Source organism: Monodelphis domestica, chromosome 4 (genome assembly GCF_027887165.1).
Source record: "Monodelphis domestica isolate mMonDom1 chromosome 4, mMonDom1.pri, whole genome shotgun sequence".
Lineage (NCBI taxonomy): Eukaryota > Metazoa > Chordata > Mammalia > Didelphimorphia > Didelphidae > Monodelphis > Monodelphis domestica.
In genome coordinates, this window is record NC_077230.1 from 279,187,271 (window position 1) to 279,201,402 (window position 14,132).

The 14,132-nt window shown below is 37.4% G+C and overlaps 1 protein-coding gene across 8 annotated transcripts in view; it reads left to right on the forward strand.

Moving 5' to 3' along the window:
• FLI1 (Fli-1 proto-oncogene, ETS transcription factor) overlaps positions 1-9,070 on the forward strand; it is a 170,393-nt gene extending 161,323 nt beyond the window's left edge. For all 8 annotated transcript variants that reach the window (XM_007495111.2, XM_007495112.3, XM_007495115.3 and 5 more), the window contains 4 exons: positions 32-97; positions 1,252-1,314; positions 3,223-3,270; positions 6,987-9,070. In XM_007495111.2, coding sequence (XP_007495173.1) covers positions 32-97; positions 1,252-1,314; positions 3,223-3,270; positions 6,987-7,516 — 707 coding nt within the window. In that variant the 3' untranslated portion in view covers positions 7,517-9,070. The remainder of the gene's footprint in view (positions 1-31; positions 98-1,251; positions 1,315-3,222; positions 3,271-6,986) is intronic.
• Positions 9,071-14,132: the final 5,062 nt, after the last annotated feature.

Genomic DNA, 14,132 nt, shown 5'->3' on the forward strand with positions numbered 1-14,132 from the left:
AAAGTTTCTCTATCTGCAATTTTTTCATTAGATCCTTCTTATGATTCGGTCAGAAGAACAGGATGGAACAGTAGCATGAATTCAGGCCTCACCAAAAGTAAGTTACTATCTTTTTATTTGTAAGGAAAAAATAGATTTTTTTTCTGGGATTGGGAAAGGTCAACAGAAGAATTTGGGGTAAGAAAAGAGAAACAAAGTTAACTTGTTCTATTGTAAAAGCAGCAAAATTAATTTTTATCATGATTAAATTTTATCATGACTATCATGATTGCTAGTCATAACCAACCTCAACAAAGATTTTCATTTAGTCATTTCATGGTTACATTTGGGTTTGCAAAAAGGAGTAAGCTGAAGCAGGGAAGAGAGATGCTAGAGAGGAGCTGAAAGAAATCTGTATCATTGATGTGTCCCTCAAAGAGATAAGTAATCCTTTGGGAAAGTCTAGACCTCATCTTTCTGGAACAAGAAAAGAATGCAGCAATAGTATTCTGTTCCACTGGTCAATAGACTGTTATAGGCATTGTGGTATCTTCCCACTTGGTGATGGGTAGATAAAGTTAGAGAATAAATACAGAAAAATGATTCCCCTAAACGAATTACACCAAATTAAGTAGTTCAAAGGTCAAAACTCCTGAATTTGATTATGGTTCTACATTCCTGGCTGCTAGAATAATTACCTATGAACAAGTATTAGGATAAATACTAGACCTATGATTTCACTAGTTTAAGGAATTAGGTGAGGACACTCCTTCTGCCAATGCAGGCTGGTCCCTTCTCTACAAGTTATTGCAGTATGGCCCTTAAAGAGATACCTGGGATACCTAGAAGTTATGACTTGCTGAGGTTCAGACATCCAGTTCATGTCAGTGTCAGTAATCAAACACAGGTTTTCCTGGCTTTAAGGTCAGCTCATACCACCATTGTGTCAAACTCAAGTCAAAACAGGAACTCCTAAACTCTACCTAAGAACCCCTAATGATGGCATATTAATTTAGAAAACTATATATTAACATTATCTATGTTCTATCATATTTTACTTATTTTGTCAAATATTTTCCAGTTACATTTCAACCTGCTTCATGGAGTGTTGTGGGGCATGTTTGACATCTATCATACTGCCTCTCATCTTTCCCAAAACACTTTGTATTCTCTACTGAAGCCATCCTCCTAGAGGGTGGCTAACAAGATCAACCTCTTTCCCTTTGTGGATCTGCCCTGATTATACTCTTTTTTCTTTTCTCCTTGTTTCAGGTCCTCCCATTGGAGGAGCACAAAACATGAATAAGAATACTGAACAGCAACGGCCCCAACCAGGTAGCCTATGGTGATTCATAACTATCATCCCACTTCTGCATCTTTGCTATTGTTACAACATAGTCAGCTATTGTGGTGTTTAATTATATTCTGCATGTGTAGACACCCATTTTCTAAAAGTCATTTTCTAGATCTTAGCACTTCAACACCAGAATTAGCCAGAAAATACATAGGAGACCTTCCTTTTTGAAAAAATATGCATATTGTGACAGCATTGTGAAAACTGAGGACTGGGAGCTTGCCAATAATATTTAAGGGAATAACTGAAAAAACTAAAACTGGTGTAGAATCATAGAATTTTAGAACTGGAAGAGACCGCTAAGATTATCTATTCCAGTCTTCTACCCAATGAAAGCATCTCTGGCATCTATATTCATCCAACTTATTTGTGGATACTTTTAATGACAGAGACTTAATTCTTTTGTGAAATGGTTTATTCCATTTTTAAAATAGCTCTATACACCAGAAAGTCTTGTATATGGCAAAAGTACAGTATATGGCATATACTGTACATATATAGTAAATATATATATATAAACATGAATATATATATATACCTATTAACATAATACACATGTTTTCCCTTTGGAGCAATATATATGTGTGTATATATACACATATATATGTATAAACTGTATACACAGGTACATGCATATATAGAAATATATAGTATACATGCCTGCGCATACTATAAACTCTTCTCCTTCCATAGAACAGTTTTTAAGTATTTGAAAATAGCTGTTATGTTCCACTCCAACCATCCCCACCACCACCATCTCAAGTTGGTTTTGCTTTTCCAGCATAGCTTATTTGTTCTGATGGAAGGAAATTATGAATGTTATTCTAATTTCTAGATATAGAATGAGAGAAAATAAACCTAAATTTTGATAGGAAGGGGCTAAAATATTTTTAAAAGGAGGAAAAAGATTTTACTGATTATGAGAATTGTGAGACGCTAGAAAGAGTCCTTAAGGTAATTTGGAGGATCTCATTTATAACTAGTTGCCAGAAATGGTTTAGTTCTAGCTGTGTGTAGATGTAGAAAGGAAGAGATAAAGTGACCCATAGGATTTTATCTAACCCCAGGGTCCTGATATACCTGATAGCTCATTTTTCTAGCTCATTTTTCTTACTATAGCCCACAATTTTTTTTGTACTACTTGAAAAGAATATTCCTAATTTATGTAAAAATGTAATGTGTCATATTCAATTAGCCCTAAACTTCCAGCCTTTCGGGGACTTTTCACATCTAAGTAAAAATGTATATATTAAAAGGACAGAAATCTCAAAAAGGATGGGCTGATAAAACTGAGATCCAAACAGTGGCTAATGTCGATGTTAGTCAGCTAATGTTCTGACTTCAAATTTGCCAGATGTTAGAGTTAGAAGGAACATTAGAATTCAAACCCTTTATTTTATCTATTAGGAAACTAAGATCTGAAGCTGGTATTAGAACCTAGATTTCTTGACTCTTGTGACCTCTCCAAAATATCAGAGGAATGAAGAGAAATGTATGACTTTGCTATTGCTAAATTAGAATCATTAATGACTAGCAATTATTAAGATTTCTCTTATCCCTGTTAATGAGCAAACTTTCCATTTATTCATATAATTACTACAAAGCTGAATGTTAGCCAGACTTTTCTATCAAAAGTTAGCATTAACCAGAGCTGGGAATAATAAATGAAGTCTGAGGTGGTGATATCCTTAATGGCATCCTTGTTTTTGCTGATGCATAAATCACGACTAACCATTGTCTAGAAATTTGAGGTCTGCGGAAGAAAGTAGAAAAACTTCCTCCAATTAAGCTCTTTTGTGAGAGTACAATAAAACAGGACTTAAACTTGTGTTTATGAACTAAAAAAAAAAAACAACTGAAGCAAATGTTCTTTGGTGTTATTTGTTTAGATCCCTATCAGATCCTGGGCCCAACCAGCAGTCGTCTAGCAAACCCAGGTAAGTTACCTTGGTCCTTGCCTGATTTCCTTCCTTCCCAAGTGGTCCAAAGCTCAGAAGAAACACTGGGCTCCTTGTCCTGGGTCCAAACACATCCAACTGCCTTGGCCAATAACATACTGACCTCAGCTTATTCTTATTGTGGATAAGGTGGAAAGGAACAGAGGGAGGAAAGGGAAAAAGAAGGAAAGGGAGGTAGGCACAAAAAGCTGAGGGGAAAGAGAAGAGTCAAGGAGTTGGAAGGACCAACTCCTTTTCATCCATTAGTAACATGCTTTAGGTTAAGCTATTTAGGCAGAAACTAACAGCACAGTTAAACATGTTTACCACTGAATTTCAAAATAGTAAGAAGTAGTCAAAATGAAAATTCTATTGGGGAAAAGAGAAAAGAAGCCAAATAGCATTTTCTTCTCAATTCTTTTTACTCATGTGGAAGTACTCTTTAAATTAAAAATTTTTAAAGACTCTACTTGATCTTAGAATGTGTTATAGGAGCACCTGGCTTTATGCAAGGCACATGGATGTGAAAAGTTCTTTCTGAATTAATTTTCTTCTAATTTGACTTATTTTAAATGCACCAAGGAAGTTTGTCATTTTAAGCAACCCTTGGATTTCCCTTAGAAAAATGCACGATTTTTTTAGTGCTAAATTTTTTTATTAATTGACTTTTTTTTATAAATTCACATTGCCGAGTACCAACTTTTCTTAATGGGGGCACAAATTAAAGTTGTATGTGGTATTTGGTTTGGGGGGGCAGGATTACAAGAAAGTTTATCTTTGTGAAGTATTTTTTACTTGGAAAAATATTAAATTTAGTTTCCATTCCTTAAATGCATCTGAAATTAGAAGAAAGAGTTACAGAGTCACTAGACACCAGGACTGGATTGGGGAATTGGTTTGGGACTGAAAACATGCTGCAGATTATCCACAAAGCAAGTGACCTGTTCACACATATAGAGAATTAATTCTTTCACTATTTTACTCATTCCCTAAGCTTGAATGGCAAAACAAAGGCTGGAGTTTCTCCTTCCTTGCCTTTTCCCTCTGCCTTTTGCTACTGCCCCTTCGATTTCTGCTGCCTGGGATGATTACAGAGGAAGAATGCATAGGCATGCTTAGAGGATGGGCCTCATGGGCCATGTGGGCCCAGAACTCAGGGCACAAGACACAGATGTGTCCAAAGAAATTCTCTCCCCTCAAGGGTTCTGATCTAGGTCATTTGTATTAACTGAAGCATTATAAGGCTTCTAAGAGAGAAATCTGCCTGCTTGGAACAAAGCTCTCTCCTAAATCTCTCCGATTTCCATTTCTGATCTCTGGGTTTTCATTTCTCTACTGTTTTGGTTTCTGCTTTCTTTGCCCTGGCTGTCTGTGACTCTACTAGTTGCAGAGGTGGGAGGTGGCCATTCGGGCCTGTCTCCCACACTCCCCCATCTAAAAGCTGCTTGATCCTTGGCTAAAACACAAGCTTTCCAAATGTGCACTTGTGGTTTATGATACTTCCTGAGAGCCTGGGGTCTTTGACATAAATATTAATAATTATTAATATTACCATGATGGACTGAATTCCATACTGAGCTACAAGAACATCTGGTGTTTCTGCTGATTGGGCCTATTGAAATATTTAGAAGAAATTCCAGTGAATTCAAGCCATCCCCTTTTCTCTCTTTCCTTAGACCTGTGTCTTCAGGAACTTCTTAACCTAGTGGGCAAGACAGCAAAATATTATTCTGATTATTTCTGCAATGGGCTTTTAACATCTGTAACCCAGGGTGGGCCTTAGTTTTATTTTAATTTTATTTTTTAAACCCTTACATTCCATCTTAGAATCAATCCTGTGTATTAGTTCCAAGGCAGAAGAGGTGTAAGAACTAGGAAATGGGGATTAAGTGACTTATCCAGAGTCACACAGCTAGGAAGTGTCTGATACTAGATTTGAATTTAGGACCTCCCAGCTCTGGGCCTGGTTTTCAATCCACTGAGCCACCTAACTTCCCCCAGGCCTTGGTTTTAAGTTGTATGTTAGATAAGCTTCCTCCAAGGTATATACTGGCCTTTTTACCAACCTTGAATCCTTAGCCTCCTCCCCATGCAGGAAGATGGTGTGTAAGCATTCATTCCTGGATATGGGTAGTGAGTTCAGGTAATCGTTATAGGATTCAATGAATATTGAAGAGAGTATTTGGAAAGTTTTTCAACAAAAGGACTCATTTCCTTGGATAGTACACTAGGTGAGTTCATGCTTTCTCATGAAACTAGGTCATCTTGACAAGAGTCATATAACTGGAGTGGTTTTTATAATTAAAAAAAAGCTTTTGAATGAACAAAGCTAATTTATCTAGAATTAGAAGAGGAGCTACTACTAGGGGAAAAATAATTGTTGTAATATAGAGCTTTGACATAAACAAAATCAGTCTAGCTAGAATAAGAAGAGAAGCTGTCCTTGGAGGGCAAGCTTGCCTTGTCCAAGAGAGAATGTTGAATCTTCTTTGGAACAATGTAAGATAATGATTTTTTTGACTAGCTAGTTCAAGCTGAAGGATGGAACTTATCTTCTCTTCATTACCAAGAGTAGCCAGCCTGAACCCAGTACTTGTGAGATTGATGAGGATCAAAGAACACCAAGGTGTATATGTAGCAGAGAGATAATTGCCTTTGTCTTGGATGTTGTCTTAGTTCTAGGAAAAGGCACTTAGGTGCCATGCTTTACAATAGTATAAATCTTGGGAGAGCTAGGTAGCTTAGTGGATAGAGAACCAAGCCTGGAGACAGGAGGTCCTGGTTTCAAATATGGCCTTAGATGCTCCCTACCTGTGTGATTCTGGGCAAGCCACTTAACCCCAATTGGCAGACCTTACCACTTTTCTGCCTTGGAACCACTATGTACTATCCATTCTAAGATAAAACATAAAGATTTTTTTTTAATTTATGAATTTTTTCCTAGATTACCACAGTTAAATCATTCATTCTAGTGATCTGATCCTTCAAAGTCATCTACAACACTTGATTTTGTCTAGAATTTAGTTTACTTTGCTGACCGAAGACACTTGGAGGAAGTGGACATCTGATTAACTGAGATTAGTAGGATATGAATGCTAGGAAATAATCTTGCGCTATTATTCATATTCTTTTTTTTTTCTACATCTGACTTACTGACACTTGACTGATAGGACTGATTTTTAAATTTTGATTTTTTTATGCTTTAAGATGTTCAGAAAGCTTGAGGCATGTGGTACTGAAAAATATCTTTTTAAAAATTATTAAGGAGATAATTGAAGATCCATCTCCCTCATATTATTTCATATTTTCTGCATTTACTTATTAAAATGTTCGTTAAAAACAAAAATAAATAAATAGATAGATAGATAGATAGATAGATAGATAGATAGATAAATAAATAAATGAAATATGTTTGTTGTATCCTCCCTGTAGAATGTAAGCTTTCAGAGGACAAAAACTGCTCAATTTTGTACCTGGGGTATTTTTGTAGCTATAGTAATTAGCAGAATGCCTGGTACATAATAGTCTTTTAACTGATGCTTGTTCAGTTCCTTTGCTAGACAGAAAACCATAGTAATCAAACCCAAAGAAACAACTAAGTAATTTCCAGAAGCACCAGAAAATACTATTTATAAGTCACACTTCATATGATGGGGGTTCTGACTTTTCTTAGAGAAAGATGTCATTTCCTCTTATGTTTTCTTCACTTCCTATAGGAAGCGGGCAAATCCAGCTGTGGCAATTCCTCCTTGAGCTGCTCTCGGATAGCTCCAACGCCAGTTGCATTACCTGGGAGGGAACCAATGGGGAATTCAAAATGACGGACCCCGATGAGGTGGCCAGGCGCTGGGGGGAGCGGAAGAGCAAACCCAACATGAATTACGACAAGCTGAGCCGGGCCCTCCGATACTACTATGATAAAAACATTATGACCAAAGTGCATGGCAAAAGGTATGCCTACAAATTTGACTTCCACGGCATTGCCCAAGCTCTTCAGCCCCATCCAACTGAATCGCCCATGTACAAGTACCCGTCTGATATCTCCTATATGCCTTCCTACCACGCTCATCAACAAAAGGTGAACTTTGTCCCTCCTCACCCATCCTCTATGCCTGTCTCTTCTTCCAGCTTCTTTGGAGCAGCATCACAATACTGGACCTCCCCGACTGGTGGCATTTACCCCAACCCCAATGTCCCCCGCCATCCCAACACCCATGTTCCCTCACACTTAGGTAGTTACTACTAGGACCTGTCTGCTCCATGGCCTTTTATCTACCCACACATGCATTCCTCATACTTCCTGGGATACTTTGGACTTTGAAGGCTGTATGTGGCCTTGAAGACAAAAACCAAACTGGATGTTCTTTCTTGTTGGATTGAACCTTTTTTAGCTGTTCTTAAAAAACAAAAACAAAAAAACAAAAACAAAAACAAATGTTGGTAACTTTTGCTTCCTCTACCTTAGAGAGACAGAAATTTCTATTGGCCAGTATTCCAGTTTGGATTCTCAGTCTTCTATCCCATTTTAGGAGATGAACATTCAGATTACTGGAACGGTTCTAACATATATTTTATGAAAAAAACAATAAAATTCCCTTTTATTTTATGACCCAAAGCTGTTTATCAAAGACACAGGTCCCATCAAGGACCTCATGAAGATCATTATAAAAAGGAATCATGGACTCACTGCTCACTAAACCAGTCAGTCATGCACTGGTTTGGAACCTTAAGGGAAGAGGGTGGGGTGGGAAATATTCAAGCCTATGCTAGAAGGATCTGATGAAGAACATTGCTAATTTGACAAGTATATGGCAACTGGAACACTGGCTGAAAGGCTAGTGAAGTTTTCACCCAACTGGAATTTTTTTTTTTTAAAGCACGTATGCATGTGTGTGAGTGAATGTGTCTTGTTGAAGAAGCCAAGGGCATTGCAAAAGCCCGTCTCACTGTGCAATGCACATTAGGCAAAGCATTTCTCTGGGAGTAGCCGAGATCTGAATCAGGAGAATTTTAATGCAAGCACAGACATTCCTGAAACTTATAAAGGTAAATGACTAATTAATTTTTTTTAATGGATGACAGTAGGTCCCAGAACTTGGAAAAGTTGTAGGGATTTTGAAACATAAACAGATTCGCAAGCGCTGTGCGTTTGTCAGAGCATCATTCCAGGGTCAACAAATCAGAAGGCAACTTACTGTATAAATTATGCAGAGTTATTTTCCTATATCTCACAGTATTAAAAAAGTTAATAAAAATTAAAAATAAGAAGGAAACGAGTTGACCTCGGTCACAAATGCAGTTTTTACTATCAAATTGGTTGTCTTTTTTTTTTTTTAATGTAATTTGTACATCTTTTGTCAATTTGTACATTTGGGCTATTGCTTTGTACTTTTTAGCTAGGTTAAAAAGAGAAAAAAAAAGAGGTTGATGTATTTTAACTACGACTGGAAGGAAACAGGACATTTGAGTGTCTCGTCAAAGTGATGCACTGGTTCCATTATTTAACAAATGAAGACAAGAAAGGAAAACTAATCTGTTTAGATCATTAGTGTTTTGATGACATTAATAAATAACCGTACTACAATAACCACAACTATGAAAAGGAGCAAACTTTCTCTTGCGGATAGGAGACCTTTCCTGTTCTATATATGCAATGTATTTTTCTGGGATATTAAAATATATATAATTTTGCAGATAACCTTTGTCTTTTTTGGAACTGTATTAGTGGTATGCTGACAATTGTCATATGAAGATTATGTTGTAAAATAATGTGACTAAATAAATTGTGCCTTCTCTTAAATCAAAAGTTTCCTCTTTCTTCCCTGCCTCCCTGGAAGACTCAAAAGGCTCTCTTGGGGGATATTTTATATGATCTTCTTTCACACTCAGGAATGCTTAAAATTAGCATAATTCAGAAGTAAAAACTCCACTTTGGTGCCTTTTACCTCCCATGTCTGGAAGAACCCAACAATACTACCTCCCCAAATCAGAGAATAAGTGTCCCCTCTCCAGGTCAATCCTCACCATGAAGGCCAATTGGAGCTCTTGAGGACTAAGATGCTGATCAGTGATGCTTCTTTTTCTCCCGGGCCACCATTTGTTTCCACTAAATCTGGCCCACCTTCCATGGCTCACAGCACTCTCATTTTTCCAACCAGCCCTTGAGTACAAAGATGGCACACCATAGGCAGAGTATGTGCTTGGAGACTTCTCTAGTAATGTGCTAAGCTGTCAATGGTCTCTTGCCCAGATTCCATGGGGATCAGTGATTGACTTTTTGGCCATGGTGGAGGTAGGAGTGGGTAGGCTGTGGCCATAGTATTAAGCAATAATGATCCTGATCATAATCATAAAATCACAAAGGCAAAACTAGAGACTGTCTAACCCAAGTCCCCCATTAAACAAAATAATGCCCAGATAGATGGAATGACCTTTCCAAAGTCACACAACTTGCAAATGTGAGGGGCCAGAATTGAACCTAGGTCTTTCTGTCTCCAAGCTCAGGGCTCTTTCCACTAAGCCACACTATTTTCTTAATTCTTCAAGTCACTATGATTTCTTCAGTATAGAAACCCCCACACCCAATGCAGACTGCAAATCTACATGACTGGATATATGATCTTCAAGAAGTGCTGTGACCAAAAAATTCATTACTCACACAGCTGACTTGATAAAATCTCTTCAAACTTCTCTAAACTGAGGCTTTCATAGCATTATAGATTTTGAGCTTTAGAAATCAACTAGTCCAATGCCCTCATTTCATAAATGAGGAAAATAACTAAGTGAGTTTCACATAGGTAGTAAATGGCAGTCAGGATTTGAACCCATGTCCCCTGACTAAAGATAGGTACTCTTTCCACTATACCACAGCAGTCTTTGGATTACAGACATAAAACAATAGACAGGGTTGAAAAGGACCTCAAAGGCCATCTAATCTAGCCCCCTACTTTTACAGATTAAGAAACTGAGGCCTAGTGAAATTAAGTGGCTTGCCCAAGGAGCACATAAATATTAAGTGGGAGAAGCAGGATTCAAACTCATATTTTCTAAGCCCAGAACCAAATACTCTTCCAATAGTATCACAGTGGTCCATGGACAACATGCCTATAACTTAGGACTATAATTGAAGCCTTCCCGGTCTGGTAGAACCTACCAGAGCTTGCAATCTTGGGATCATTGGAGATCTCAGGGTCACCTTTATTCTATGATATATCAGAATAAGATTTTTAGGTGGGGATACTAATAACAGCTGACATTTATAGAGTACTTTATGGTTTATGTAGTCCTTTGTAAAAATAAATACAAATAGTGAATGTTAACCTCCTTAACATTATGTTAGGGAACACCAATAAGCCTAGATAGCATGGATTAATGACTTGCAGATCCTCAAAACTCTTCATGAGAAAATGTAGTCCAATTTTCTTGGGGAATCTCTTGTTTTTTAATCTTCTAAGATATCACTTAGGTAACTTGGCTCTGTTCCCTTATGTTTCTAGGCTCTGTTTCCCCATTTTAAGACTAAGGGAAATCTGAGCATGAGATGGAGAGGCATAAGATACCTCCATCTATGACAGCATCCATGCAGGAGTTATAAATTTAAATTCATGACCATTGAAATGGTCTTTCCTGATTCCATGACTTTCCCAAGTTACACAACTTCTTTATGCTCTGTCAAGTCAAAGGGCTGCCAAATAAGACAGAATATAGAATGGGTGCACCATTTCATCTTTGAGAAACATTTATGTATGCATAGCATCATTGAAGGACACCCCCCACCCCAGGCCATCTCATCTAATTCCCTCATTTTATAGATAAAGAAACTGAGACCCAAAAAGTTTAAATAACTTGCCCAAGATCACACAGGTAATAAGAATCAGAGATGGGATTTGAACCTACATCCTTCTGATTTAAGATCCATAACTCTTTCTACTGAATCATTTGGTGAAAATTCAACATTTCTGAAGAAGGAATTTTTTGGAGCACTTATTTTAAAGAGGAGACTGAGAACATAATAAAAAGATGGTAAGTGTACTGAGGGGAGTGAAAACTAGTCTTTTGTCATATTTACACTTAATGATATCATTGTTGTTGTTGTTCAGTCTTGTCTGATTCTTTGTGACCTTTTGGACTATTCTATTATTTTTCTTGGGGTTTTCTTGGCAAAGATACTGGAGTGATTTGCCATTTCCTTTTCCAGTGGATTAATACAGACAAAGGTTATGTGACTTACCCAGGGTCTCACAACTAATAGTGTCTGAGCCTGGATTTGAGCTCACGTCCTCCTGACTCCAAACCCAATGCCCTATCCACTGAGTCACCTCACTGCCTCCTCTGATACCATGCTGATATTATAATTATAATCATTTTCAATTTCATGTTCAAGTCCAGTATTTCTCTTCAGCTTATTTTCAAGGGTGGAGGAAAATGCACAATTTTTGCATATTATCATTAAAAATAGTTTCATAAGGCTGTGTAGATGTCAAAGAGGATTTCACCTTATAAAAAGTCTCCCTTTAAATGTGAAGCTCCAACTCCAGGCTGACTTTATAATCTTGCCCAATTTCTTATAACTTTGGTATAAGATCTTCCAATGGACCATTTATTTACCCAAAGATTAACTGTGTTTTGGAGATGTCGATGATTTATTAAGATAATAACAATTGCTTACCTTTTTCATAATACTTTACATTTTTGTGTAAATTTTATCCTCCCATTATTCCCCATTGAGGCTGACTGGATAGGTATTTAATTTTCAGTAGATAATTGAGGAAAATCAAGGGAGGTTAAGTGATATGCCTAAGGTAATATAATTAGTGACAATTACACTAAGAATTGAGTTCTCCTATCCTAGTGTTCTTTCTATTAAACCATTGCAGCCTCTATGAGAGGGATTTCACAGTCACTTTGAGAATTGAAGCCAAGCAGAGGATGGTAAAATAATCCTGTGACTTGGTGACAATGTAGACAGCCCTTTCCAATAATTCAAGACAAAGGAAATCTCTTCTCAGGATTAGAAGGCTTTCATAGGAACAAATTGGTCATTCATCAAGTCAATAGTGAAGAATTATAGGAAGGAAGCAAGGAAGCATTTATTAACCACCTACTATGTGCCAGGAAACATGATGAGCACTTTACAAATATCTTATTTGGTCCTCACAACAACCCTGAGAGATAGGTGCCATTGTTTCTCCATTTTATAGACACACAGCTAGCAAGTATCTGAAACTAGATTTGAAATCAGGTCTTCCTGACTCCAGACTCAGAACTCTATCCACTCTATCACTTGGCTGTTTCAAGACTTAGAGGCATTGTGGCTTGGTGGAAAAAGTGCTGTGTTCAAAGCCAGAAGTCTCTTTCTAGATTTTATAGACAAGTCACTCTCTGTCTCTCTGGGTCTCAGCTTCTCCATCTACAAAAATGTCTCACCATAACTGACATTTATATACTATTTTATGTTTTTCAAAGTAGATACACTATGTCAAATTGAGCCAAGTCAAGTCAACAAGCATTAAGTACCTGCTATGTACCAGGCATTATGTCAAACAAGATATAGACAGAATGAATTGGAAATAACTCTTGGCAGAAAAGCACTAGCATTGAGTAACTGGGAAAGGCTCCCTCTAGAAGGTAGGACTTTTTTTTAACCCTTATCTACTGTCTTGGAATTAATACTGTGTATTGGTTCCAAGGCAGAAGAATGGTAAGGGCTAGGCATCACACAGCTGGGAAGTGTCTGCGGTCAGATTTGAACCTAGGACCTCCCATTTCTAGGCCTTGTTCTCAGTCCACTGATCTACTCAGCTGCCCCCAGAAGGTAGGACTTTAGTTGGAACTGGAAGAAAGTCATGAGGTAGAAGTGAAGAGAGAGAGCATTCCAGGCGTAGGATATGCAAATACCCAGAGTTGGGAAGATCAGTATTAAAAATATTATATTCTTGATGTCTTTTAGTCAATGTGAGATGGTAAAGATGTAGTCCATTGTTGACTATTATTTACAAAGACCTGTTTATTCCCATTAATACTTTCATCAAGGATGCTTGTGTATAGATGACCCTGAAGAAGATTCTGTGAAGATAGAAGTGTAGATATGTAAGTTGGTAATTATTTCTTTTTCTCAGTCATTTTTTTTAATCAGTAAGTTCTGAGATTTTTTTACATGCCTTCAGGTACCTTGAAAATCCATCTTTCAATACTTTCATAATTGCATCCCTTCCAACATTATATATACTTGATGTAATCCAGCTGCTTTTCCCATCTTTCTTCTCTAATGAGGAGCATCACACAAAGGGCAATGGAAAGGTGTGTGGGAGAGAGAAAGCTACTGCATATACCCAATAAGGAAATCCACAAAAGGATGAAAGTAAAAGATATCATCAAAGAATTACATGAAGGAAAGAGAAAATTGTCTGGTCATATGCCAAGAGCAAGGGATGATCAAGAGACAGCTAGAGTGATCTACTGGTATCCTCTCTAAGTTGGGAGAAAGTAAGAAAAGCTTCTAGCATATAGGATGGACCCTTGAAATGAACTTTTAAAAACACCCTTTTCTTCTGTCTTAGAATCAATGCTATGTATTGGTTCTAAGGCAGAGGATTGGAAAGGGTGAGGCAGTGGGGTTTAAGTGACTCACCTAGGGTCACACAGATACCTAGAAAGTGTCTGTGGTAAAATTTGAACCCAGGACCTACCGTCTTCAGGCCTGGCTCTCTATCTGCTGAGTCACCTAGCTGTCCTCTGTGAGGAACTTTTGAGCACAGGGATGAGTCATACAAGATGTGGGGAAGGAAAAATCACAGATTCATTTGAGTATTTGGATAAATATGTACATATATTTAAAGAATCTTAAAGTTGGAAAGGAACCC